A 27,502-nucleotide genomic window follows, 5' to 3' on the forward strand; every position below is an offset into this window, starting at 1 on the left:
GCTCTCGACATGTTGCCGTCGGCTATTTATAAATTCTAAATTCACGTCCATCGGATATTCATAGGTTTTTATCGTATTTCAAGCGCTGTGCAACTTCGTTTATCCCAACTCCATTTATTCGAACGAAATTTTAATTAATTCCTGAGTAAATGAACTGTCGATTTAATCCATTTATCCGAACGTGAATTCCTACTGTATGAACGGAAAGTCATATATAGCCGAGAGAATCGGAGAACTATTATACGAACTGTTTTTGCCCTTCGAATAAACAACCATCTACTGTTGATCGTTTCAGCAATAACAAATGAATTAAAATATTTACTTGCAGTTACATCGAGATATGGTTACAACAGTACAGTATACAATAGCAAAGAATGAGACTAAATAATATAGCGCTATTACGATTTAACGATATAATTTGTATCAACTGATACAAATTTTCAGATTCGATCGAGTTGAGATTTCCAAAAATATCTTACAACTTTCACTTACGATGTTCCTGCTTGTAAAAGTATCAGATTTAAAAATATTACACACGATTTTGCAACATTTTGCTTGACATAAAAAGTGGCGGGCAATTCTGTCAGCACTAAGAAAGCGTTTGTAACATTGTTGAAAGCGTCGATTTCACCCCAGAGAGCTTTGCAACGTTATCGAATAGTTGGAAAGCACTCTGGAAATTCTAGGAATGCCACGTACTTTACAATACTATTACAAATCTTGATCATATTTTCGGCGAATTCTCAACATTCCAACGGAGCTAAGAAATGTAGACTTTTGGAAAACATTTTAAACGTTCCAACTATTCGTAATCTTAACTACCAATTATCAAATTAAATCGTCGATAGAATCGATGACACGATGATATACGATTTATAAACGTTTCAGCGTTATACCACGCTAAATTAATCGACAATTGCGTACAACTGCGAATCACTATACGCGCGTATTATATATTATTACTATACGTACGCTATATTACCTGGTCAGGAAATTATGACTTATGACACCCTTGGATACAATTACATACGGACTTAATCTCCACCCCCGGGAATCAATTAAGCTAATCGGAGATTAGCTTAAATCAGATAATATTAATTAAGGTGGCGCGTTATGATTGTCGATTAGAGCTCTCGTCTGATCGACGCATCATTAATATTTATGCCATGATTAAGCAAGTGTGAAATCGGTAGTCGATAGAGCAGATCTGCCGCTATACATCGCTGCGCTCGATAAAATTCGCAAGCTGATTGAGAAGATAAATTAACCAAGTGTCACTGTGCAAGGTTTGTCGAGGTTATACCATACGATCAGCTTATTAAACATGGCAATGCCGGGCCGCATAAAATTATACGTATTGATAAATGGACACGCGTTAAACGCTGCACACTATGCGCTTACTACGTATGCGTAATAAATCTTTACTTCTAGATGGACGTTCTTCCAACAGATTTATGGTATTAGTCTAACGACTCTCGCTATACGCGATAGTTATTTCCTCGCGTCTCTTTTGGTCGTTTTGCTGAGTCAGGAAATTTTCAATACTAAGAGCGAATATATAAGGGCGTGTACGCGCGATTGAAAACGTGGGAATCGTTATGCAATCGAACAGGCCGATCGACATCCAGACTAAAAGAGAAAATCGTAGGGATAGGAAAACGAGATATTCAGTCGATTTGCGAACGCGAAAAGACCGTTAGAGCCGCGACTTCCGGCAAAGAACAGTCGAGGAGGGCCTGGTTCGTTCGCAAATAACTGGTTTTCACGAAGTTCAGGCCATCGAACTCTCTTGCTCTCGTCCTTAGGCAGATATCCGTGCGCACCGATGAAGACAGCAGTCGCTCGACTAACCGATGATTACGGATACCGCGTGCAGATAAGGACCCTGTTCCAGGTGTACTCGAGGATTTCAGAGTCGATACGTCTTGTCTTGGTCACCAAACCGATCGACTCGAAGCTGTTCGACTTGAAACGGCAATAGGGAACTGTGAACGGTGAGAGCAACGATTAATTGACAGACGAGGATTCATTTTACGACTTGCCTTCCATGCGATAGCAAAAATATCGAAAAGAAATGGATAAAGGAAGTTTTTACGAATAAAGTTTATGTTTAAACGACAGCAACGAATAAACAATTTTTTTAATACGACTTGCGATAGCGGAAATAATTTGAATATAAGCTTCCTTGCAGTTGCAGAAAATAAAGGGACACGGAGAGGCAGAGAAGGAATATTCCGATCAAACATAGACCTCGTTTTGTAACCAAAAAGTAAGTCCATGATTCACGGTATATCCGTAGAAACCAAGTCGGAAGGAATGCAAAAAAGAAAAGGACGAACAAGAAAAAGAACGTGTTTCGAGCAAAATTAGATCTTACTTGCCAAGCTCGGCACAAATATTGGGAGAATGACTAGCGTAAGGAATGCGGGTCTGATTAGTTATTTCGTATAGACTCAACACGATCGTAAGGATAAGCGCGCGTATTGGTCGAAAATGTCAGTTATACGAACAAAATAACACAGCAACGCGTGACGGCGAACGATACAAAGCAACGCCTGCCTTGCCCCTACCACTCTAATTCATTTTGTCATCTTTCCAGCAACGCACAGTACCTCATTTTCATTAAAATTCCAAAGAACAGTTTCGATATTTAATTAACGATCTTTTTTACTCGTTCCTTTTGCCATCCTCCGTTTATCTTTCGCTCGCACTTTTTACGGCTCTACCGAAAATAAAATATTCCGCTTCGGAGAAACGCTTTTAAAAAATATTAGCTTTCATCGTCGCAGAACTTGAAATGCTTACGTTAGAATATTCTTCTTGCACGGCTTCTAGAACATGGTGAAATTCAAAAGTAATAAAACAGAGAATGAGAAACCTTAACGAAGACGTACGTAGACCCGAAGAAAATATCGTGCCGAGATAAACAGAGCGATCCTAGCGTTTCTCTGCGTGTTCCACAGATAGGTTCTTGAAGTATTTCTTGAAACAGGAAATGTAACATAACGTGGACGTGCAACTCGATGGATTTACACCGAAATAAACTAATCGAATCGTTGCTCGGTAACAGTTGAAACCATTTTCTCTGCAAAGTGATGAATCATCTTGTTGAAAGTTCTCTCCTCCTTTATCTTCTGTGTTGTTTCAGTTTATTAAGTTTGTCATGAAATACCTACTTCAATTAAGAGAGGGAAACGCTATAAAAATTTATAAAAATTTTCCTCGACTAAAAAATTGTATTCCATGTATTCATATAACCAATTAAAACAACTTTTTTAACGTAATTGAAACATTATATGCAACACACGAGCAAAAGCCGTGGAAAATTTGTAAGAAGTTTCCTTTTCAAAAGAATATTTCGCCAACGTGTTTATCAAAGTGCTGCGTGTATTAGGAAAGCACGGCACACTTGAGAGAAAGCTGGTAAAAATTGCGTTTGAATGCGATGTAATCTCACTCCGTGAAATAGAAACGCGCGATCTTTATTAAAATTTAGGGTGGAAGCAAAATTTGCACGTTATGCCATTTTTCCCCCTACCGGCGATAAATCAAGACGCTCTTATATTTTCTAAACGCAAACATCAAAACTGTTCCCCGCTTCTTCCGCGATAAATTCCAAAAATGAAACCTGTGTTGTGTGATGCGCATTATATTACGCTCCTCTTTCGACTTCTAACGACTCTTCTAACGACGAAGCTTTCGAGGCGACAACATTCCAAGCTACCAAATCTGAACCAAATACGAATCGCTGTGTTCGTTTCCCAAGAGAATTCTACAGCGCCTGAAAAATTGCCAAAAATTGCAAAAGGCGAGATCTTGTAAGAAACTCGGCAAGTAGATTCATTTGCCTCTCGAACATCCGGAAGATGCTCGTCGATCGCCGAGAAGAAAAAGACAAAGGAAAGGTATACGGTGCATCGCGATGCAGCAACGCATATGTCTGGTCCGTGAGATGAGAAGAGAGCCGCGCCTTTTTGCTCGCAGTTGAGAAAGGAAAGTAGACGCGTGTAAGAAAGTACAGCGGTGTGTGATGCGGCGCGAAGCGCGTTATACACGCGGCCCGTAACGTTCAGGCACGGCGTGAGTAATCGACTCGTGCAGCTGCTTTTACCGGAATCCGCCAACGCCAAGCAGTCTGGCGGCATCTCGAGCAACTTGGACCCTCGTGGCATCCGGTTCGTGCCAAGACAACCGAGTTTCAACGATGGCCACTGGCGAACACATTCCATTTCGTAACGAAGAGAAAAATGAAACAGCGAAATGATTTGATTCGTTTTGGACAATTTGTTACACTTCTATTTCTGTAGCTGGGTCAGATGCAACTAGATGGAACGAGATCGGAGGGCCGCAATTTTGAGAAGTACGAGGATAGAAAGAATATGTTCTTTTTTTAGAAATGTTGAAAGGAGAAGAGATATCTATACTTAAATACAAAATATCACAATAAAAACATTAGTTCTGTGAATTTTTCGTCACGCAATATAATTTTTCTTAGCGTTTTAACCTTTGTTAGATTAGGCCATAAGTGGCATTTAGCGCCTAAGATACAAAATAAAAATACAAGTTAAACGTCCGAAGCTAATTGACCTAAAAATAGCAGTTAAATAATTTTACAACTCGTCGATATACAATTTCTATACCAGTTCGATATTAAATTACTTTTTCGAATTTTCTACTGTAACGTATTCAAATTTTAGGCATTTTAGAATACTAATCTATTTTATTTCTAAACGGAGGAATACGTAAAATGAAAAATAGGTTAAACGATGTCCAATCGAAGTGTCAATACACTGACACTTGGTAGTAAATCAAACCTCGAAGAGCGCAGAATAATATTTGCGTTAGCCAAAGTATACGGTAACTAGAGACTAACGTAAATCGAGCATGAAGATGACACGTATCTCGATAGCACGGAGATTGAACGGTAACATACGATACAGATTCTTAGACGGCTGCCAACACCGAAAGATGAATGAACCAACATGAATGGAAAGAAACGCTCGAAATGGTTTAAGAGGTGATTTTACGGAGTTGCTCGATGAATTCACTCTGCGAGAATTCACTCTGATCGCGGATTCTTCACGGTTTCTGGCAGTGAAAAAACCGAAGTGATGGTTCTATAATCACAGTGCCCTTGGAACCGTAAAATCACGTAATGTACTTTGTTTAAAGTTTTTATAGGAAGAATACAAAATACCGTAATAAAGTTAGATGCAGTAGAGAAATAGACTTATAAGATAAAAGCAATATCGAGGTAAGAAACACTCGTGAAAATGTGAATTTAAACTCCAAATTTATGCCGTATTCGATACTATACTATATCGGTATTGGAAACTCGTTCATAATATATTTATAATAAATTATTTTAAAATAAATAAATTTCTTTCCTTTTTCATTCGCCTTAATAAGATAGAAGCTACAACTGCAATATTCCTTCGCAATAAATTGAAAAATTTATTATACCTTTCTCAATATTTTAAGCTAAACGAATTTCTTCTCTTCTTTCGTTGCATGGCAATTTGCTTATCGCTCGATAAAAAATGATAATAAAATTACGAAAAGCAAAGTAATTCAGTTACGGCCTTACCTTCGTTCTAATTTATGATTAAAAATCCATCTTAAAAAAGAATGAAATATCTACGGTATGTGACTTACTTATCTTGCAACTTTTTCTGTCGCTCCTTATCCTTTTTTTTCCGTTTCGGTTTCAAGGCTGGATCGTACGCGTCTCCCTTCATTTGAAACTTTGCCCTCTGAACAGACAACGTTTTACCCCTGATTTGAGACTTATCCAAGATCTTTAACGCCAAATCCACCGATTCGACCTGAACAAAAAATAAAAAAAAAGATTGAAGAAAAAACGAAAGGTTAATTAAATACAAGAGACAATATCGCGAAGAGAGCGTGGTTGATAAAAACGACGAAGTTTCTTCTCGTCCTAGATTAAGCGAAAAGAAAATTGTCATACTTTTAGATCCTGCAGAAAAGTACTTTCTGTTTAATCGAAACTCACTCTAATATAATGTTTTCTACTTTTAAAAATAATGGATTTAATATCATTTTATAAATCTACGTATTTCTATATTTTGTTGAATCCGTATGAGTTACTCGATTTCGAAATTTTTATTTTTCACAAAATCTACGCGTGCAAGTAGCGTTTAAACAAGGACACAGATATTACGTAAAGTGTTAATCGAGAAGGGAAAAAACATCTGTTAGGCCACTTTGCTGTCAATTTGCACTCTACGATATCAATTAATCCGTCCTCTTCACTCATAAATAAATTGACGTTGACTTCCAGACGAGTTCCATGATTTATGAAATCGACGTACCGAGAGGAATAATATGCTTTTTGCAAGGCATGTACCATCGATAATTAACGTGCAATGCAAAAAACCAGACGCTCAACTGTTTAACAGGCCACGCAAACAGAAAGTCTACAGATTCGGCGAGACTCGTTTAAACACATTGACAAAAAAAGCCATTAATTTAATCATTCACGACCTATATTTCATATTACTGAAACGCTTTCAGTTTTAAATCGTGATAAAAACCGAAATATATTTTTACTTTAAATTATTCTTTCCATTTAGCTCGTAACATAATACGATCATCGAAGGATAGAAGGATATATTACTCAACTTGATCCATTCGACAAACGTAGATATCGAATCACTGACAAATCGCATTGAAAATATATGGAACGCGGAAATAAAAAGATCGTAGCTATCGTAATTGACTAGTAATAAATTCAAATGGAATCAGTGCATATTACCACAGGCAGCAGTCGTCGCTTAAATCGTATAAAAATACCAGATAGGTACTAGAAATAGCGAACATCGTATCGCGGAACAGACAGATCCGGTGGGCCTGTCAGATTTATTTTGAAACGCGCGCCGGTTCCAGTCTTCGTAGTATTTTCGAGTTTCATACTTTTAACCGTGATTTCATAACCTTTCCGAATAACATTCGTAAAGAAACGAGCCTTCAGAATCAGATCTTGAACGTAGAGTTTTTCTTTAAATTTATCATCGTATTAACCTGCTGGATGTGGTTACAAAAAGGTGAACGCGGATAAATCAACCGCTTATTCGGTGCAATTTTTATTCGGTGAGATATCAAGTAGCTCGATGATCACCGTACATCCTCGCTATCTCGCGTCAAGACTTTGATCGAGTCGTTTTCTGCCTGACAAAATATGGAACAAAGAAACGAATGCATAGAGAGTACACTTTAGGTAGAGGTTTATAAATTATCTACAATTTATAACTTGCCTTTTGTAGATACAAACAAATAAACAAACAGAATGTGAAAAGTGTATTCTACGTAATTTTATTTTCGTAGAATGTAAATCAGTCAAATAGAAACCTGAATCAGAAAGATCGTAAACGACTAGATCCTAACGCATCTCGTATTCTCGTGCGTGCTTGCGACGTGTACCGACAAACAACTGAACTTTCACAATTGACAAGCGACCGCTGTGCAGGTACAGTTTCTTGGAATCTCGACGTGTACGATTTCCATGGTTTTTTGGTGAGCCTCTTCATCGCGGAACGAATTATACGAACGACGTGCCACGAATAAGAAACGGATAACGTCATTGGCTAATAAACGGGAACGTAACGTGTACGAGACTTGTTCGTTCATAAGGATCGGTCACAGGAAAGCCAAATTTATGCAGAGTCAGAGATAGCTATGATCCAATTAACGCGTTTAAAAAAATCTTCCGTCATACGTCGTATCTATTTCAATTGATCTCCGGCACGATTATTTCACCATTCTTTTTCAATTATCTTCGAGTGCAACGTTCCGTAATTTCTCGTTTTTCCCCGTTTTCCTGACCTTTCGAAAACTCAGCGATGTATATAACAGTCGCGCAGACACGCTATCCGAGTAATTTCATTGAATGACTAAATATGTAGATTTAGCGGCGCCAACTTGGACGATGACGTAACAGCGATAACGAAACGACTCTCTTTGGTAACAATGACCTAGAAAAGTACTCTGGCAAATTATTCGTTAGCGAATTGCGTAAAATTTCGAAGTGGCGCTTACAAATCCCTCTTTTGCAATCGACAGGTTCTACGTTTAATCTTGAATCAATGAAAACATCAGGCAGTTGCTTTGTTAAATATGGAAAATTTATTTTTTCACGATCACGTCTACTTCTTTCGTGGACTTTGAAGTACTTTTATTTTCTAACGACCTTCAATGTCCAGGAAATAAAGTAAGGAATTCACTTTCGAATCATGCTCACGTAATACCACTGAATAACAGACTGCTTATTGAATTCGATCATGCAACGTAGATAACTGGCTGAGAACAATCATACTGATACTATTGACGTATATTGCCAGGCTGTAATGTGCATGACGGAAAAATAACAATAAACTGACGTAGTCTGATATTGAAAGCCATTTGAGTAGGAGATTGCTTCTCGTAACCACACTAATAGCTGTGAAATGGCAGGATATGAAAAAAATTACGAAAGAATATAAGAGAAGATATTTACGGCTAAAAGCAGCAGCAGAAAAATTCAACCAACTCGTTGCAACTTGTAAAAGAAATTAATTTTTGTGAATCATCTCATCGTGAAATCGCTTAATTTTATTATATAATATGAATAAAATAGAATTATCGTAGAATAAGCAATTCTTATAAAAATCTCGTATGAGTCATAAAAGAATATTTAACGTATTAAATAATTTTAGTTCTCCTAACAACGATGAGAAGTTAAGGATGCTCATACACTAAAGCGAGCGTTAAAACATTTGAATTATTTCTCTAGATAGGCAGAAAAGCTCGAACCAAATTATCAACCAGTGGAAATTCTGCAAACGAAGAACAAAGCGAGGATTCCTAAGCGAACAAATTCCAAGCATATCGAACGAAGCTAACAACATTTCTGATCCCTGTGAATTCATATCCGAACATGAAGCACGCCAAAAACCGTCCGCAAATACTACACAAGTTCATTCAAAATCCAACAGGAAAAGACTCGAAGCAATTTGTATCTGCTACAACCTGTCGGTTCAGGCCAGCGCGAACAAGACGTAGAGGATCGAAACGACTGATTTATCGGCGCGTACGAAATCCAGAAGCTTCTCTATCCTTTGGCTGACACGAACGACAAAGATCGAATCAAAAGATGATGGAAGAGCAAAACGTTATAGCCTGACCCACCCACCGTTTTATCGCCGTTCTTCCACCCACGCGATGACGTATAGCCGCAAGGAATATAATATCAACGACCGCGTAGACAGGCAAAAATCAGAAGCCCTTCTCGCTGAATGAACCCACGCGTCCTTGGTAAGATACTCCTGCTGTTGCTCATTGTCTGCTTCCCAGGAGTTCGTGTTTCTGATTTCCACCTACGGTGTGTGTCTCGCGAAAGTATTTGAAAATATTTTATTTTATTATAAAAATTTCTTACGAATGATTTCTGACCGATCTACGTTTGAAAACAGACTATTTAATTGGCTGTTAGTAACGTGATAAATGGTGAAATATATCGTGCATATTGACAGTACAATGGCCGTAGTCTTCTACGAGGGTATAACTTCTACCAGTCAAAAGGAAAGAAGGAATTTGACGAAGTCCTTCTTTCTTCGCTCTTTCTTGAAACGTCAAATAATAATTATGTAAATCGAGAGTTTCATAAAAAATGAAATTGATCGGCTTGGCTCTCGAAATATTTCCTAACTTTTACGAGCATTCTAGCATTGATTTCAAAGACTTCATAATCGCGTTTTATTACAGTGCTAACGAAATTTTAAAAAGTTTCGCATAATATTCGAATAAATTTGTACAAATTTTCCACAACTATTTGCGCCACCGACCGAGAAGAGGTTTCATTTTTGCCTCGCTTAAACGGACACAATACGCGTATCGTCGCACACCCACAAACATGGCCATAGTTTTATCGCCCTTCTTCACTTCCCGTAGCTTGTTCGGCCGTTCAAGCGGCACCTACGGTACTATTTTTAGGGTTCCAATGGGTTGACATGACCAAAAGGGGAACGCACGCGAAAGTGACCCTGAAGCAACGTCAAAGTAACAGGGAGTTCATGGGCATAGGTGTGACTTAGGAGTGAGTTAAGGCATCGACCATTTGAGACTAAAGGTTAGTATCTAACGAAGACTATGAACATGAATCATTTGATCCGTATATTATCGAATATATTAATTCGGTAAATGCAGTGGCGAACGTATATACTATCTCTCGAAAGTATGTGAAATATGGACAGATTCTTAGAACGATTTTATCCTGTGTTAGAATGCGGTAGAACGTTATAACAGGATCGATTCTAACAAATTTCAGTTCTTATTTAATAATTGTTCTATTATCTCGTAATAATTAATTATTCTATGATTTCATCTTCGTGCAAATTTTTCAGTTTTTCGCACGAGTTAAGCTTTTCGCCTGTAAATTCACGTGCATGAGTTAAGCTACGAAAAAAAGAGGAATTTTAACACGGATCAAGCGTAGGTTATTTTAGATTCAAATGACGACGCGTTCGAATTTACGCCTGGGCAAGATTGGCGTGTACGTATAGCCGCGCTGTTTGCAAAATGCTAGCGCCCGCCATCGAATCAATATCTCGCAAACACCATCTCTTTGAACAATACTTTCATCAGAAATTCTATACGCGTTATCGCTACGTCATCGTTCAACTATGCCGGATGATACAACGCGATTTCGTTTCTCACCGAAAAAGAAGACGGACAATCGTAATTTACGCGAGAGCATTTATGGCGCTTCTGTTACGGATTTATGACCGTATGAAATCGCTGATTATTTGCCGAAGAATTACGCTCGTCGGAAAGCGAAATTTTGCCGTGATATTTTTGCGAAATAAATATTTGCTCTAGTTGTATTTTTCGAAGAACGAGGAACTTTTCGACTGAGACGTTCATTTTTCTCTATAAACCTTCCAACTTCTTTGCTTTTTGTTTCTCACTAATGAATTCATGTCAGATGATAAATACTTCTGTGAGAGATTTGTTATCCCGTAAGAAAACGTAAGAAAACTGAGTAGTAAGAAATATAGATATGAGATGATTCACATAATACTGACAAAGCATATCTTTTTTTGATTCTTGGTTGCGATTTCACATATCGTTATATTATCCACTGTCTCCTCCAATGATTATCTTGAACTGTTTAAAAATAACGAGATGAATCAAAGATATATAGAGAAAATAACGTGAATCAGAGATTTAGCTTCGATATTAATTACTACTGTCACAGTTGACGAAATGAAATTGAAATTAGAACAAAAATCAAGTACACTAAATCTTACGAATAATTCCCACATTATAAAGAATGAGTTTAAAGAACTCACGTAAGCAGCTAAATAAATAGCAGTTGTGACTACTGTCACAGTTGACGAAATAAAATTGAAATTAGAACAAAAATCAAGTACACTAAATCTTACGAATAATTCCCACATTATAAAGAATGAGTTTAAAGAACTCACGTAAGCAACTACATAAATAGCAGTTGCGTTAATTTAACACCCTAACATCATTAGCTAATGACGAACAGGAATAGAACATCGTAAACGAGACACTTCATACTCATTTGTCGTGTAAGACAAAGTTAACAAATGACAATATTACAATTTACGTAAGATCATCGACAATAATTGCACTATTCGTCGATGCTATTGATCACAGGAAAAGAAAGCTACTTAACAACGACATCTTTTTAAGAGTTTTCCCTACAAGTATTAAACAGATGTTTCGTTACTTTCCACGATTTTGCAGTTTATTGGCAGTCTTTCGAGCCAACAGTTTTGTTCGAGTCGTCGTGACGACACTAGTCAAACGGCGAAGCTTTTGTAATTACGCAAGTGACGACAACACGACAATTCACAGGGGCAGAAAAATTGACCTGAGATCGTCATATCCAGAAAGGGAGCGTCGGAAGTGTCACGTGCGGATTTTAACAAACCAAGCAACACAGATTTTATTCGTGCTTGAATCAGTTACAAATTAGCATCGGAATTGTGTCATTGCCAATAACAGCACTGCAAAGTAAAACGTAAAAACGTTTACTAATAATATCACATATTAGTAAAATAACTTTATTAATAACAGAAGAAGCAGTGTAATAACTTTATCGAATACGCACTTAACTCGATGAGCTCAACTGCTACTGTTGTTGAATCGTGAATTAGCCACAGCAGAAAAAATTAAATAGCGTTAAATAATAATGCTATTAAAATTTCGATACATTTTCCGTTTCACATAAATTTAATAAAATGTTCTGTGAATTTTAAAAAATAAAATATTTCAAAATTTTAAAAGAATTGAAGACTTCAAACGTTTCAATGTCCCTTTGAAGTAGCTATCTGAAACATTTCAATGTGGATGTCAGATTCAATAAATACAAGCTTCACAAGCTACAGGAACTTGTCTCCCTTTTTGTCATCTACTTGTGTTGTCGAAATGGCACGGAAATGAGGAAAATCTAAGTTATTGAAATCGTATAATAGAATATCAATTAACAAGAGCGAAGTAACGAATAATTTAATAAAATAAATGAAATTCAATCTCATACGAAGTCCACAAAGTATTCAATTAATTAAGTTAATTTATCATTTATAACGCGAGAGAAAGCAATATCAAATATGATCGATTACGATATTTTTAACATTACTATTTTCCAAACAAATTGTTATATCTCTCTTCAAAATTGTCGAAAAAAGATTTTTTAATTTTATTATATGCACATAGATACACACGCGTATCTCTCAAGCTAAACGAATAAAGATAATTTTTGCAATGGAGAAATCTTCGATTACGTTATTACATAATGTAATTGTTAAACTATTGTTACTGATACATGTATTTAGAATATCTATAAAAGCAAACGTATCAAAAGACCGATAGAAAATCTGCGATAAAACAAACTTCACATTGCTTGTGCAATAAGTTTGTAAAACATTTTTGCGGATTGATGAAACAGACTGCTGATCGTTATTATACAAGCGTAGATTACAACTCAACGTTTATAGATTAACGATCGGTCAGTAGATGCCAGACTATCGGCCTCCGATACTATTTTTATTTCTTATCATAAACATCGAAAACCTATACAGTACTAGACCCAAGAGTCGGTCCGTTTTTGTACACATTTTAGCGAAACTGAGCTATCGTCGCTGAAAGCAGCGATATTTCCGCGAAAGCTACACCGGTTGTCGACGTTGCTAATGATAAAAATAAATAATAAACGCTCGATCGAAGCGAAAAGAACGTGTCACGGCAAGAAAACAACGAACGAGAATCTTCTAGATACACCACTTTTCTATTACTACAACTAACTTTCGAGGAAAAAGTAATAGAAAGTATGCTACATGTAATTAGTATGTTCCTCATACATATGTTAGGTATTCGAAAAGGAATGCTTTCCAATTAATAAAACGCAGAATAATAAATAAAAGTCTCGTACAAGTCACGAGACTCGTCAACTTCGTTCTTTCGTTATTTTGATTCAAACTACCCTAATCTTCTGATAAGTCAACAAGTAGGTAACCCGAAAGAATACAAAGCCCTCACGTTTCATTTTCGTGGAAGATTCTAAGCGAGAGGTCCTCGCTTTCCAACGACTTGAAGAATTAAAAGGCGTTAGGAGTGTAAAGCTAATTTTGCGCACGTGACGCAGCTAGATGTAAGCAAGCAGGCATGCAATCTTTACTCGCCGCTTGATGCTCGGATCTTAGACCTAGATCTCATATAATCAGACCACCCAGCGCACTTCCCGCGGTTATACTGCACTTACATTACACCAATTGCTGGCTCGCATTGAATTACATGCATTCGTCTGGCAAGTATGCAACACTATGCATCACGGTGTATAGTCGGTATAAGAAACATAATAAGATCATAAAATCAATCTAAATAAACTCGGTAAGAGGTAAAGTTACGTTTCGAATTATTAAGCATGTTTGAAAATATTGAAGATACGTTTAAAGCGAATAATTTCTGACTCTTTATAGGACGTAAAAATCTTTATAGGAACGCAGTTCAGGAAGTATATGACAAGAACTCGAAGTTTTCTACTTTCGTCCCTTCCAAGAGTACGATAAAAGTCCGGCTGCGATTGAGCAAAGACGGACAGGAACTTAATATCGTACAATTTTACTGAGACGCTGTAAGCAGTACAGTTTTAATGAAAAATTTTTGCAATGTATAAGAATTTATGATCTTACGATATCAGTTTCATGAACTGTACCACGGGGTGCATAGTGCGCGTGAAGCTCGCGATCCTTGTGCTGCTCGTGTTGTTCGGGGCCAATAACACAGTCACGATTATGGCAAAGAAGTAATGAGCGAAAATTGAGAAGCCGTGAAGAGCATGTAACTCAAGGGGTTGCACGTTACCCTGTTCACAAAGATAATAATCACATCTTAATAGCACTTCCAAGATCAGCGATGCGATGACAAACCTAGCGCACAAAATTAGGAGAAGAAGTAGCTACATAAGTTGCAACGAGCGTGTGAACCAAGTTCTTGGTATGCTAAACAGGTGTAAGAAGTTTCGAGATAACATAGTTCGCCAACTTTTAATACCGTCGAGTTTGATAAACTTTTATTCCTTGTATGTTGGTTCTATCTGAACGTATATCTTCAAATTGGAATAGTGAAATTTATAAGAGGAACAGTTATATTTTAAGTATCGTTTAATTTTTTCGGTTGGGAAAGAACAAGAAAACAAAAATTAAAATTACTATTTAATGTCTTGGCTGTGAATGTTTATGCAACTAGAACTAGTTATGCAAGATATATGTTGATAATACGCTAAATTATTCGGTACATATGTGCATTTAAGAAATATCAATAATTTTATTACGTATTTTTATATTCTGCTGAAAGCAATTAGAGTATCGTTTTCTGTGTTACTTCAATTTTTATAACCACTTCTTATTCCAATATCATAATGGAATCTCTATTAGTCCTTTTATGATTACGTTAACGTTCCATTTCATTCTGCATTCGTAAAACCACACTTCAAAATTTAAAGAGCAAGTCATAAAACCGCAAAGAAGTCTCAACTTACATAAAAATCCATAAACGTCAATGCACGAAGAAGTAAATATGGCCACAACGTTGAAAACATAAAATACGATATACAGAACGTTTCTAAAGCCGGAGATCCACCGGCAGGTTGCGTTTATACGGAATCTTTCTTATTGGCGAGCTAAATTAGCCGGGCCATTTGAAAAACCGATTCGATACAAATACATGGAACCTTTTTCATCGAAGCGAAATTCAAGTATCTGGAAGGCCCATTTGGCTCGGGCTAATACGAGATTGCATCGTGAATAATTTTTCGGAGACTTCACAAGGCCCACCACGGGAGCCTTTCAGTACACGCCATGCTATAATTTCTGCTCGTCAGTTGCCAGTTTATAAACTTGTTACGATTAGCAATAAAAATTTATTCGAATAACAAAAAACGAATAAACAATAAATACATAATTAATATACTTAATGCTGTAAACGCCAAAGTCCTAATTTAAAAAAGGCAAATTTAATAAATATACGGATGATAAAAAACAGATAGCAAATTTTTTATGATCAATTTTATATGAATTTTACATGACCCACCCGTTGGGAAATTCCATAATTTGTTGTTTCTACTACACTGAGCCATCTGCGGAGGACCTGATGATTGCGGCACGCCGTGCACATCCTAAATTTCCAGTGTGTAAATCAAATTCGTTTTATTTCTCTTCAGATCGTTCGATATCGCTTCTGAAGACGAATTCATTAACCTTTCGTGTATACGATCGATTTCAAATCGTTTTTGAGATATTGCGCTTATTGATTTTTAGGAAAGAAATTTCGTTGGAATTGGAAGCACGGATGGTGGTCTTGTTCGCAACTGAAATGCTATGTGTTAAACTGTTAAATATTGCCTTTTGAAACAAATACAAAGGGTCTATGTCGAGAACTGTGGCAATTTAGCGTTACGCAGTTTGGTTCGGTTAAGCTTGGATCGGCTTAAGGCGAATTTACACTGTTTCACTTTGAACGAATACAACGGGCGATTCATGGAAAAACGGGCGCTCTCATATTCCAGAGTGAACAGTGAATAGTTGAAACGGCATTGACAACAGCAGTAATGCCCGGTTTACTTGCATACACGCCATTATTTTTTTAACTATTGAAAATATGGAAAAATACTTCACATGAAAATTTTTTAACTTCATGGGAGAAATCTAATAAAATATTTTGATTCTCTTTTTACGTTCTTATATCGATCAGCCGCTGATTAGACGCGTCAAGGTGACCATCATTTTCTCGTGCGAAAAGGACGCAGCTCTTGCAGATGTTAAACCCTAATGTTAAAAACCAATCAAAATTTTGTATACGCCTGCTCCCATACACCGTATTTTTCACTAATTAGTTTAGTTTCTCCCTGCATATAATATTCTGTTCTACTGTTATCTTCTGCAACAATTTCTTTAACACATCCCTTCTACATACTGAAAACGCACGGCATTTCACAAACATTAATCGATCGAAACTGTGCCTATACGATCGTATATTGTATTTCATTACAAAAAATTAGATTATTTGATCACGGAGGGAAGAGAAGACATCATGGCAGATTGCATTCATTCCGCTGGAAGACTTGGCAGACTACGCTTTCCTTGTATTTTATACTATAAACGTATACGTAAGTGATTTCAATCAACGACACTATCTTTTTGGCACAATTGAAACGCTCCTCCTGCCGGGCATTGACCCGCAGACAGAAATAGTAGAATAATGTTAAAATAAATTTTACTGAAATTAGCCTAACATCTCTATCGCTGGGCTATTATATTCCTACGATTATAAAATGCTACATCACGTATCTATAAAGTTTCATCGAAATAAACGTGTCGCGTTAGCCTCGGTGGATCGCCGGCTTTAAGAAACATCACCCTATTCAGCAACGAATGGAACAAGTTCCTCGTGGAAATGCTACCGAAAACCGTACCCATAAATAACGTCTCTAAATCGAGCTGCAGCACTTCGGGGCGCTTCAGTGTATCGAAAAAACGACGGAAATCCATAGTTCGCAGCTGCGATCCTTTCTGTAAACAAAAGCGGAAAAGGAAGGAGAAGCGGTAAAGAAGAATACAAAATACGAAGTAACGGTAGAAGGAAAGTAGCGAGTCTCGATTCTTATATGGAGGAAAATAGCAAAATCGTGTAGGTTACGGGCTACTTCAAACAAAACCTGTGAAGCATTCTTCTCTGTTCCTCTTGTGTGTTCGCCATGTCGCGCGGTGCAGCAGTGTAAATTCAGCTAGCTGAAGTTTCCCATCTTCCGTGACTATGTGTGCACAAGTATGCACAGTTTTAGCTTGTCTCCTGACCAAGTAAATTATTACCACATGGAGTTGACTGACCTTCGTGCACGCGATTATCAATGGAACTGTCCGTAAGGGTAAAATTTGATTTACACACTGGCTAGAGTATTATCGAGCGTGTTGCTATCGTATCGTCCTGTGCGATGCGTCGTTAGTCCCCTTGCAAGCCGATATCAGTGATCTTTTCGCTTGGAATTTGGAATTTTCATCTTTTCCATGCTTTTTTCAAGTTGAAAAAATGACACAAGGGCGACAGCGGCATTTAAAATAAACATTCTGTTCTTTTCAGAAGCATAACACGCAGGAATATGATTTTACGCTTCGTAATATAAAACTTGATCGTATTATTCCGAGGTAACAAGAAAACTTTTATAAATTTGGAGTTCAGAAATAATTATATTAAACGCTAAATAAATTAAATGCGATATTACAAATTTATATTATGCAAATTTACTTCGATCAAATAGTATTTTGCACGTTTTTAACGTTTCATCTACACGTTAAATTTTCGTTCGATCAGCATCAAGTAAGGAAGCGCATGCTTTTAGCAATCTTTTAATAAGGTACAGCATAAAAACACTTCTTATTATAGGAGAATTAAGTAGTTCAAGGAAATATCGTTAGGAATTTTCCGGGAAGTAATTTTTATTAAGCCATTGCGTAAGCAACATTCGATACCGTTAATTTCAAGCGAATGGCAGTTATTATTAATAGGTAGCCTTGAACTATTTAAAGCAGATCGAATATCAAGACACAATGACTTCGATGATCTAACCACGTTCCTTACCCATCATTCTAATTAACACGTGCTCCACACAACCATTGTTTCCATACAAATTTTAATCCTTAAATTATTAATGTTATCTCTGTTGAAAAACATGAGTTAATTAATCTTATACTTCTCATAATTCTCTCTCTCTAAAAAAAAAAAAAAAAAAAAAATAGATAAAAAAGAGACAAAAGATAAAATTAAACAATAAAAAGATTATTCCTTAGGCTGTATCAAAATTTGTCATGAAATCAATAAACTAAATTCCATGGAAAAGAAAATGTACGAAATGAAGAAAGAATCCAATGTCTGAGAACAGCGAATCATGTCAAAATATCAGACGCGTTGGATTTGATTATGTAATTACATACTACATACTAATTACCATTCCTCCTAACTACCATCAAGGTTAGCACATAATACGATTCTCAGATATCAGGATACGGCATTTGGCTCATGTTTAAAACACATTGCGTAATGGTCAGCACGCTTGCGATATTTAAATGTTAACATTATTTATACGCATTTATACATACAACTGATTCCTTGTTCACATTCACTGACGGAAAGGAAGGCTCGTATCAAAAGTGGACGGACTTCTTGCAAGAAATTCCCGGTATTAATAATGACCAATTACGTCGAGGACTGTGACCAATCACACTGCAACTATACTAAATCCAAATACGAGGGAATCGATGTTAAGTAGAAAAATCGATGATAACAGACTCTAGGTGAAACATTCGGTACTAGTAGAGTGCGGATATTTATACGAATTCATGTACTTACGAGCATAATTAGGATAATGAAATCTAGGAATTATTAAATATCATAAGAAGCACTGTATTTTATAATTTTTATAATATTAATGTTATATATTTTTGTGTATTATAGAAAATATTATTTGCAAGATATAGAAAATGCAACTTATCGCGTTCATCTCCTGCATTTGTCGAATAAGAAGATTCGATAACAATTTTTATCGCCACTTTTAGATTTGCTCGGATTTGTAAATAAGATGTTATTAAGGTTAATACATCATGATTAAGACAAGGAAATTTAATTTCAAAGTTCTTCGACTTTCAATCTCGTAAGGTACGAAAGCTTCGATGAATCGATCACTCATAATTACAATTTAATAAGAACGAGTTGGATCCACTCGGTTATTAATCATAAACCTCATTCGTGCGGTGATAGGGCGTGACACAAGCGCAATAAATAACTAATTGTAAAAATGGCAAACAGGAAAAATGTTAACAAGATTCCCCCTTGTGTCGATGTCGATACGTGACTTTAATTAACGTGAATACGTCGTGAGTCTGTACGCCAGTCATGAAGCTCGATAATAATTAACGACAACGAATTTCATTAAATCACTGGTAAGCTTCCGGTACAACGATAACGTAAAATTTCAAAGTTTTAAAGAATGGATTTTTCGCATGAATTTTTCTCTCCATTTACCCTTTAAATGCACGACACAAAAAACGCATTAATTCTAAAGCATTAACATTCCCATCGGGCGAACTATAGAGCCCAATCCCTTATCAGGAATATCTGTTATCGAATATTTTCTACCAGGTAACTAAATATGGTATCGTAAATGTAAAAAGAAACCAATTTATTTAAATATTATAGCATTCGATGCGACTGTTTTTTAATTAATAATTAATTAATAAAATAAATATTTCTGTATCAATAACGAGACTATAGCCATCGACTTCCAGATATAACGTTATATTTTAATCGAGTTTTTACGTACAAAAATCATTCGTTTAAAATTTAAACTAACACGAGACGGATTGTACACAGATCGAAAAAATGCATGGTATGAAAGAGTGAGAAGTATAGAGGAATTATTAACTCTTTACAGCACGAACTAAAGATTAACGTTAATGGAACTAAATCTCGTTACAAAGTGAAGTCCGAAGGATTCTTTCAGATTGAACGCGGTATAGATAATTTATTTTAACACGAAAAAAAATATAAATTCTTAATAAATATTCTATTTAAATTTCAGACAGCTGTTTCTTTTTAATTTTACATAATCAAACAGCAGTTATACCATGCTTTTATTACATACTTTGACGCGTTTTTTAATACATACGATCAAGTATAAATTAAACGATGTCAAGCGAATTTTCAAGACACCACTGATCATAATCGATGAGAAGACGGTTCACAAGGTCCTGAAGACACGGTATAGTTTTAATTGAACGTGACATCTTTGTTGGCAGACACAGTTAGAGAATGTCCATCATCATTAAGAAGTTGGAGCTTATCCAAATCTGTCACCGATGCACATTAAATCTCTTGTTGATTACCTGCACCCAAGTGCAGCACAAACTGACACGCCATTTTCACAGACCGTATGATGTTTAAAATAGCGTTGCAGAAGCTGATAAAATAAAACGCCGTATATTTATCAATTGCGTGCGCTAACATTCGCGAGAAAAATAAATCGAATAAATGGTAAATTGCCCATACGAATAATATAAACGGAAAACGATTTATAGGCTTTTCACGAAAAATCCATTTGAAGAGCATAAATATTTTGAACGTATAAAATGCAATCAAAGTACGTGCAGGATGACCTGGTAAATGAATTACAAATGTCGAATCAAAGGTAATAGAATATTATTATACAATATTATAATATTGTAACTGTAATTATCATGAAATTACGCAATCTATAATATCTCCATCGCGGTGTCATATTAATAGAGATTATATTAATAACAAATTATTGAATTATAAATACATTTCATTTGTGGACTGCGAATTTTTATGTAATTCACATTTTCCCGAATATAATTCAACAATAATGAAATTATGTCAGATCAAAATTATCGACGTTTTAAGAGTAACAACTAAAATAGAATCAAAATGAATTCAAAATGTTTACAGAATTGATCAGGGATCGACATAATTGCAACGTGACATACTAGTTAAAAATATATCGTACGTTCCAAACGATTTATTCATGAACTATTTCCATTCTATATCGTAAACGAATGAAATCCAGGTTTTCTTAGAAACACACGTGTTCCCGTAGTTGTACATTAATTTATTACTAACGTGTCTGAAGCGGCGTAGAAACCACACATATACTTTTCTGCGAACGTTTCTTGCGCGAAATTTACCAATACCGAAACTCACATTCAAAACCACATTCTTCGCGTATTTAACTAATTGACGTCCTAGTAGGCAATATCCCTTGCAAATTAACTTACTATCGACTCCTTAAACGGAGACTGTAACCGTGTGAATAAAATATATTGCATCGATAAAGCAAAGTGGAATATATTATTTTGCTACAGAAGATACAGTATAAAACATACTACAGAAAAGAAATTATACAAGTTGTTATACATCTCTTTTTGTGTCCTTAAATTAAAATAACTGTAGGTTATTCTTTAATGACTGTTTTTAAGATAAAAAAGAAGGGTATATTAAGATAAGGGGAATATTATGAATTATTTAAAAAGAATATTAAAGATAAGAAAATTATCCATTTATGGTTTTAAATAAATCTTACTACTGAATTCTTATTACTACTGAACTGATCACGTAATATTACGAGTACAACTAGATATCGTAGACAGTAAAAACACTTGACTGTGACACTTTATCATTCGAAATACGAAAGGAATGCGAATATCATTGAAAAACGAAGATATGCATAAAAGTTGATATTGATTTAGATGGCAGTTACCTTCGATAATAAAAATGCGGTAAATTGATTTTACATCAAGATTGTACAGCAATCGCAACTGAATATCGACAATTAAATCAGTGATTTCCATGCGATTTTCCAGATTATGAAAAATTTTACATAATTGATTGCAGTTTATTATGCGTCGAGGATGAATAATTGTATGACATCGTGCTAATTATTCAAATCACTTTTGCAGTCAGATTTCTCATTACTTCGTTCAACCAAACGATGCTCGCTGTATTCAGATGCGCTTTAATGATTTTTCCTTTTCATGAAACTGTTTAACAAAACGGATAGATGGAAGAGAAATTTTTCAGTCCATTGAGATTACACCGAGTTGACATCTAGGTGACACATTGTGAAATTAATAAAAAAATATATAAATCCTATTATCATGTGTCATGAACGTCGCTAAAATTTTTCAACGGTTGACGTTATGTAATTTTCTTAAATTACATTTCAGTATCCCGTAGGTAGATACGATTCGGTAATTGGATAATGGCAGAGCGGAAAACGCGCTTCTGACGTCCTGCGCGCCTACGAACATATGTTTAAGGGAATCTTGCTCCTTTCGTAGACTCTTATTTGTGAGTCAGTTGCACGTAGGCATTAACCCTATAATTATCGTTGCACCGATCATCACGAAGAAATGACGGTGTTTAACTCTGCTCATTGGTATCTTTCCGCGTAAAAATAAATTGAAAATTCGTATAATTCTCAACAAATGGGAAAAATATAAAATTTCCGGAGGTGTGAATTTTTGCCAATTATACAGTACAGGATTACGAAATAAAAATTGTAAAATATTTGATTAACATGCACGATTATATTGAATTTTATTGGATTTCGAAATAATTTTAAGTTTATCCATTTACACTTTTACTCTAGCTGGAATAATTTCCAAGATATTTACTCAAATATTTTTACAACCCCTAAATTACATTGGACGATAATTTTCACCCCTACGCTGTGCAAGACTATCGATGAAAGTCAATATTCATTGAATATTTCTTTTACGCTCGTCATATACCAAAATATTTTCAAAATCGATAACTACAATCCAGCAATATTCTCTTGAAAGTTAATAAAATATGTCATCGATCTCTTATTGAAAACCTCTGTATCACCGGATTCCTATGGTTCTTTGGCATAAGGTTGCGCGAAATTAGGATCCCGGGTGCTGCTATTATTTTAATTGCATCGACATGAAACGGGTATCGACGAGTATCAAGCGTGTGGCCGTGCTTCAGAGACACCACTGCCGTTGGTGAAAGATAATTACAGCTTCGAGCTGGCAGTATGTATGGATAAAGGATACCGGGGCCTGGCTATGAACAGAGCACAAGGTACTAGTTAGATTAATTTATCTAAATGAGGAGATCGTGTTATCATCGAACTATTCGGCCACGCTGCGCTGGACGCCTACGCGATTTCAGCTTCGAGACGTGGCTTGCAGCTCATGATTCATCTGATGCCATTAGCCAGAAACGTTATTATAAAATGCAGCGGAGATCGTTCATGGATTCATGAATGTTTACGCGAAAGGAGGATTCCGCGACAGCGCGCAACTAATTTAAATTCATCGAACACACTGAATTCGTTTCGCGGCGAGAAACTCGAATAAATACACTCGTGGAAATATCGCCTTCGATATTTGCCGGCTAAGAGCGTTCGTATTAATTAAATGCAAAAGGGATTCTTTATATAACGTTTCACATCTCAGAAATGTGAACGTGAAAATTTCTCTCCTACGTCTCACGTAATATTCGGATAAAGTATTAGATAACATGCTTAAAGATCGACAAAATAAATTTGTTCCAGATATTTGAAGATTTATTCTGTAAATTATTATATTTATATCGATCGAGGTCTTTATTCTTAAGGTCTGTTTCTTGAGAATTGGAGATTGATCATCCGCTTATATAATGAAACTAAGGAATCGACAAAAGCGTTTGATCAATCCCGCTTCCGAGAGACTCATTCATCGAAGTTTTATCATTTAATAAGAAATAAACGATTTCAAGATATCGGTACCAACCCATAATACCTCGAAGATAAGCAAAGTCTGTTCTCCCCGTGGACTATTATGCTACTTATAATTCTGCAAAACTGCTTCGTAATAATGCAGTACTTTAAAAAAACATCGTATAGTAAAATCGTAACGAATAATCATTAGGAAAATATTCGGTCGCGGTATTATTATCATTGGAAAACCGATAACCGCAATACGCAATCCCGTTAGCTATCATGGAAAGAGACGTAATGGCGATCTAGATTCATTTAGATTACATTGTATGCAGGCTCATATTAAATATGAAAACATAACCGCAGCAGCGATAAGATATCCATTAGCAATTATACATACGAATCGATTAGCTTATTAAAGCGAAACGGCTGATAAGTCAAGTGTTTGCACGAGAGTACCTTGAGTGGAAGCAGCCTGATTCACTTCCCTCTCGAGTATCTATGTATCTGAAAACGCTATCATATCCCTTTGAGTACTTTTCTTGGTTACACGTTGAAAAATATCAGGCAATGTAACTGGGATGCGATGGAAAATTCAAAAATGACGAAAAACAGTGGCATTCTTTACATTACGTTGATAGGACCACTCTGTGATTCTTGTCCTTTCAAAGCAAAGAAACCAATTTTTATCTCGACTTCCTACTTGATTAACCAACGATATGATATTTATATCGTTAGATATGGTTATCCTTCGCTTTTCGAGAAACGTTTCCAACGTTAAAATAAAATTGTCCAAATACTTTCTAGAGAACTTATGTCAATGAGAAAGCTTCATAATCCCTATCGTTTCGATAGATTATTCTTTGGGACATGCGAGCACTTCCAATATACATATAACGGTCCTCTAACCGTGAAAGTTCCATGGATAAATATTTCGTGAGAACATCGGCCATTCATAGGATTACGTATCACTGAGACTATGCGTGACTCAAGCGAATGGAAACAATGAATTTAAAGTAGCCGATCGTTCCGTCATTCGAATTTGTATTTGACAAATTATGCTTATCCATGAATGGATGAGTCAATCACAATTTCACGAGGACGACTCACAATTGTAATACGATAATACGATAGGTTGCCAATCAAAAAAAAAAAAAAAAAAGGAGATTCACAATGTACATGATCTCATGTTAATGTACTTTCGAAACTGACCTGGAAATTCATCGAGTAACCAATGAATTTTACCCTTCACATTTAAAATCCGTATATACCTATTCAGATCAATAAAATAATTTCAACAGAATATTTAGATTCAATTTCAGTAATATAATTTCAGTATAATTACGTTGGACCGATGAAATAGTCGAAGTTTTGCTTCGAATTTATGTCTTGCAATTATCTCTACGATTTAGTCGCACGCGTTTTAATGAACTGAATAAGTTTTTGTAGCCATCGTTTCACTTTGTCCTCGTTCTAATTACAAATTCTAATCTTTTATGCATGAATTTGTACATTCCATATTTTAATATAAATAGTATTCAAATTGTATTTCAAGCGTATTTAATCGGGTATTAATTAAAATTTCGTTCGCATAAATGAAGTTCAGGTAGGTAAATGGAGTTCGACCCTATCTTATAAATATTAATATTAAACAGAAGCAAAAATTTCTGAATAAAAATGTAACGATTTCTTTCAGTTTCTATCCTTGTTATATAATCTTTTTTACGCGGGTCCACCCTCAAATTTTCCAATAATCGATATTCCGATAATCCATTCTAATAAACGAGGGCCTACAGGTTTTAAAAAATGGCATATTTTCCTGCATTTTATATTAGAAAAGTTTACTCGTTTTTAGCATTATGACGGACTACTTTGCAAGAAAAAATTGTTCAGTCTTTTCTTCGAATCCAATTTCGCGGTTTGCCGCAAACCACGAATATATCGCGCGTAACTAAATTTCAGCGCAGTCGTACGAAATTAATGCGACACGCTAGCAGCTCGCTACCGGCTCGCCAAAAATTTATATGTCCTCATAATTTTTTCAAAACGTAATAGAAGCCCCAGTCACCGAGACAACGTTGCATTCTTTAATTCGTGAAATTCCCTGTATTTCGTATACGCTGAACTAACTTTCTAACTCGGAATATTACTTCGCTAAAAAACTGTCGTACGAACAAAATGGCCATAAGCAAGATTATTTTTAAGTTATTGAATGAGATTCCAGCTTATCTAATTTATCAAGATTAAAAATATCGTTCTTGGTTTAACATTTTGAAAATATTGAAGAAGTTTCTATTTCTCTATAAATTTAGTGAAGATAAATTTCATACAAATATAAATAATTTAACCATAAATTTATACACAGATTAAAACCCACTATAGTAATTCTAATTCATGTAATTTCAATTTAAGTCAATTTATGCAAAAACAATTTTACGACACGACCGTTTAAATTCAATTACTAACACTGTAACTCATAAAATTAAGTATTAATTAAACGTTCACAGTCGGTCATTAAAATAGGTATTTTAATAAAACAACGATTAAATAAAATGTCTCATTAAATATTCCATTGAGTATTAAACCACTTACTTAAAAAAAAAAACTTAAAATTACGACACAGCATCGTTTCAACTATCCGATTGCTTCCGTCCTCACCTGATTATGTTAACGATTAAATTACATCAGTATTTGCAGATACCGATGAAAATTTGTAATGTTTCCAACGGAACGTTTTTAACAGGCGTGATACGATCAGATCGATGTTTTTCCTTCTTCCTTTTTCTTTTTTTTTTTTTTTTCTTTTTCGATCGAGAAATCAACATTACTCCGATAATCTCATTCGACGTCAAGAAACCTGGCTGATTACACTTATTAGAACGAAGTCACTCGTTCGCTACGCGAACGAGAACTAACATCGTAGCAACAGGAACATCGTAATTTAAAGCGAAGATTAAATTACCAGACGATCGTGGACGAAAAGGCAGGTTACACGAGTTATAAGGTTTGCAGGGTCACACAGCCGAACCATCGAATCGCCATAAATTCTTCCGTTCTTCCGGCATTGCATTGGTTAATAACATACAGTACAGTGTATATAGCATACCCCACGAAAGAGCATTCCGCTATTCGAACGAGATTAAATTCTCTCGATTTATGCTTAAATAAAATAGAGTATTGCAATGGTGACGATATAAATTCCTGCTTGCAGTCGTTGAGCTTAGGAAAGATAAAGATGGTGGTAAAGTATGGGAGAATGACGCGAAGGTCTTGCATGAAATTACGTCTTGTGCGTTCGTTCGATCAGGAAATATATTTTTAGCGATAATGCTCGCTACTTTTGAGCGCTATGTATAGCGTAGTACAGTGTGACAGGAACTTGAGTTCTAAAGCTGCATTAAAAACGTGTGTACATATTATCGTATTATTTATGTCATTCTATCCGCTTTGAACATTTTAGTTTGCAACGCGAGTAATTTTCCGATGCGATTATAAAAAATTCCAAGAGTACAGAATGAAAGACGAATAAATGAAACGAGCATTTACATTTTACTGAAAATTGAAATTACATCTGCTTCCATGAATGTAATTTTCCTCTCGAATATCTTATGAAATTTACAAGGCATTCGTAAATAAATTGTTTACTTAAAATTTGGCCATCTCTTACTGTTTCTAAAAATTAGA

At 35.6% G+C, this 27,502-nt stretch overlaps 1 protein-coding gene and 1 long non-coding RNA gene across 3 annotated transcripts in view; both read right to left on the reverse strand.

The window, feature by feature from the left end:
• LOC100651294 (HIV Tat-specific factor 1 homolog) overlaps positions 1 to 27,502 on the reverse strand; it is a 58,351-nt gene that overhangs the window by 5,477 nt on the left and 25,372 nt on the right. For both annotated transcript variants that reach the window (XM_048411157.1, XM_012314812.3), the window contains exon 4: positions 5,656 to 5,825. In XM_048411157.1, coding sequence (XP_048267114.1) covers positions 5,656 to 5,825 — 170 coding nt within the window. The remainder of the gene's footprint in view (positions 1 to 5,655; positions 5,826 to 27,502) is intronic.
• On the reverse strand, positions 20,144 to 27,481 carry LOC125386142. The gene is made up of 2 exons (XR_007226026.1): positions 26,477 to 27,481; positions 20,144 to 20,533 (listed from the first exon to the last, which is right to left on the reverse strand). It is a non-coding gene; the product is annotated as an uncharacterized LOC125386142 (long non-coding RNA).

The sequence above is a fragment of the Bombus terrestris genome, chromosome 12, assembly GCF_910591885.1.
Source record: "Bombus terrestris chromosome 12, iyBomTerr1.2, whole genome shotgun sequence".
Taxonomy (NCBI): domain Eukaryota; kingdom Metazoa; phylum Arthropoda; class Insecta; order Hymenoptera; family Apidae; genus Bombus; species Bombus terrestris.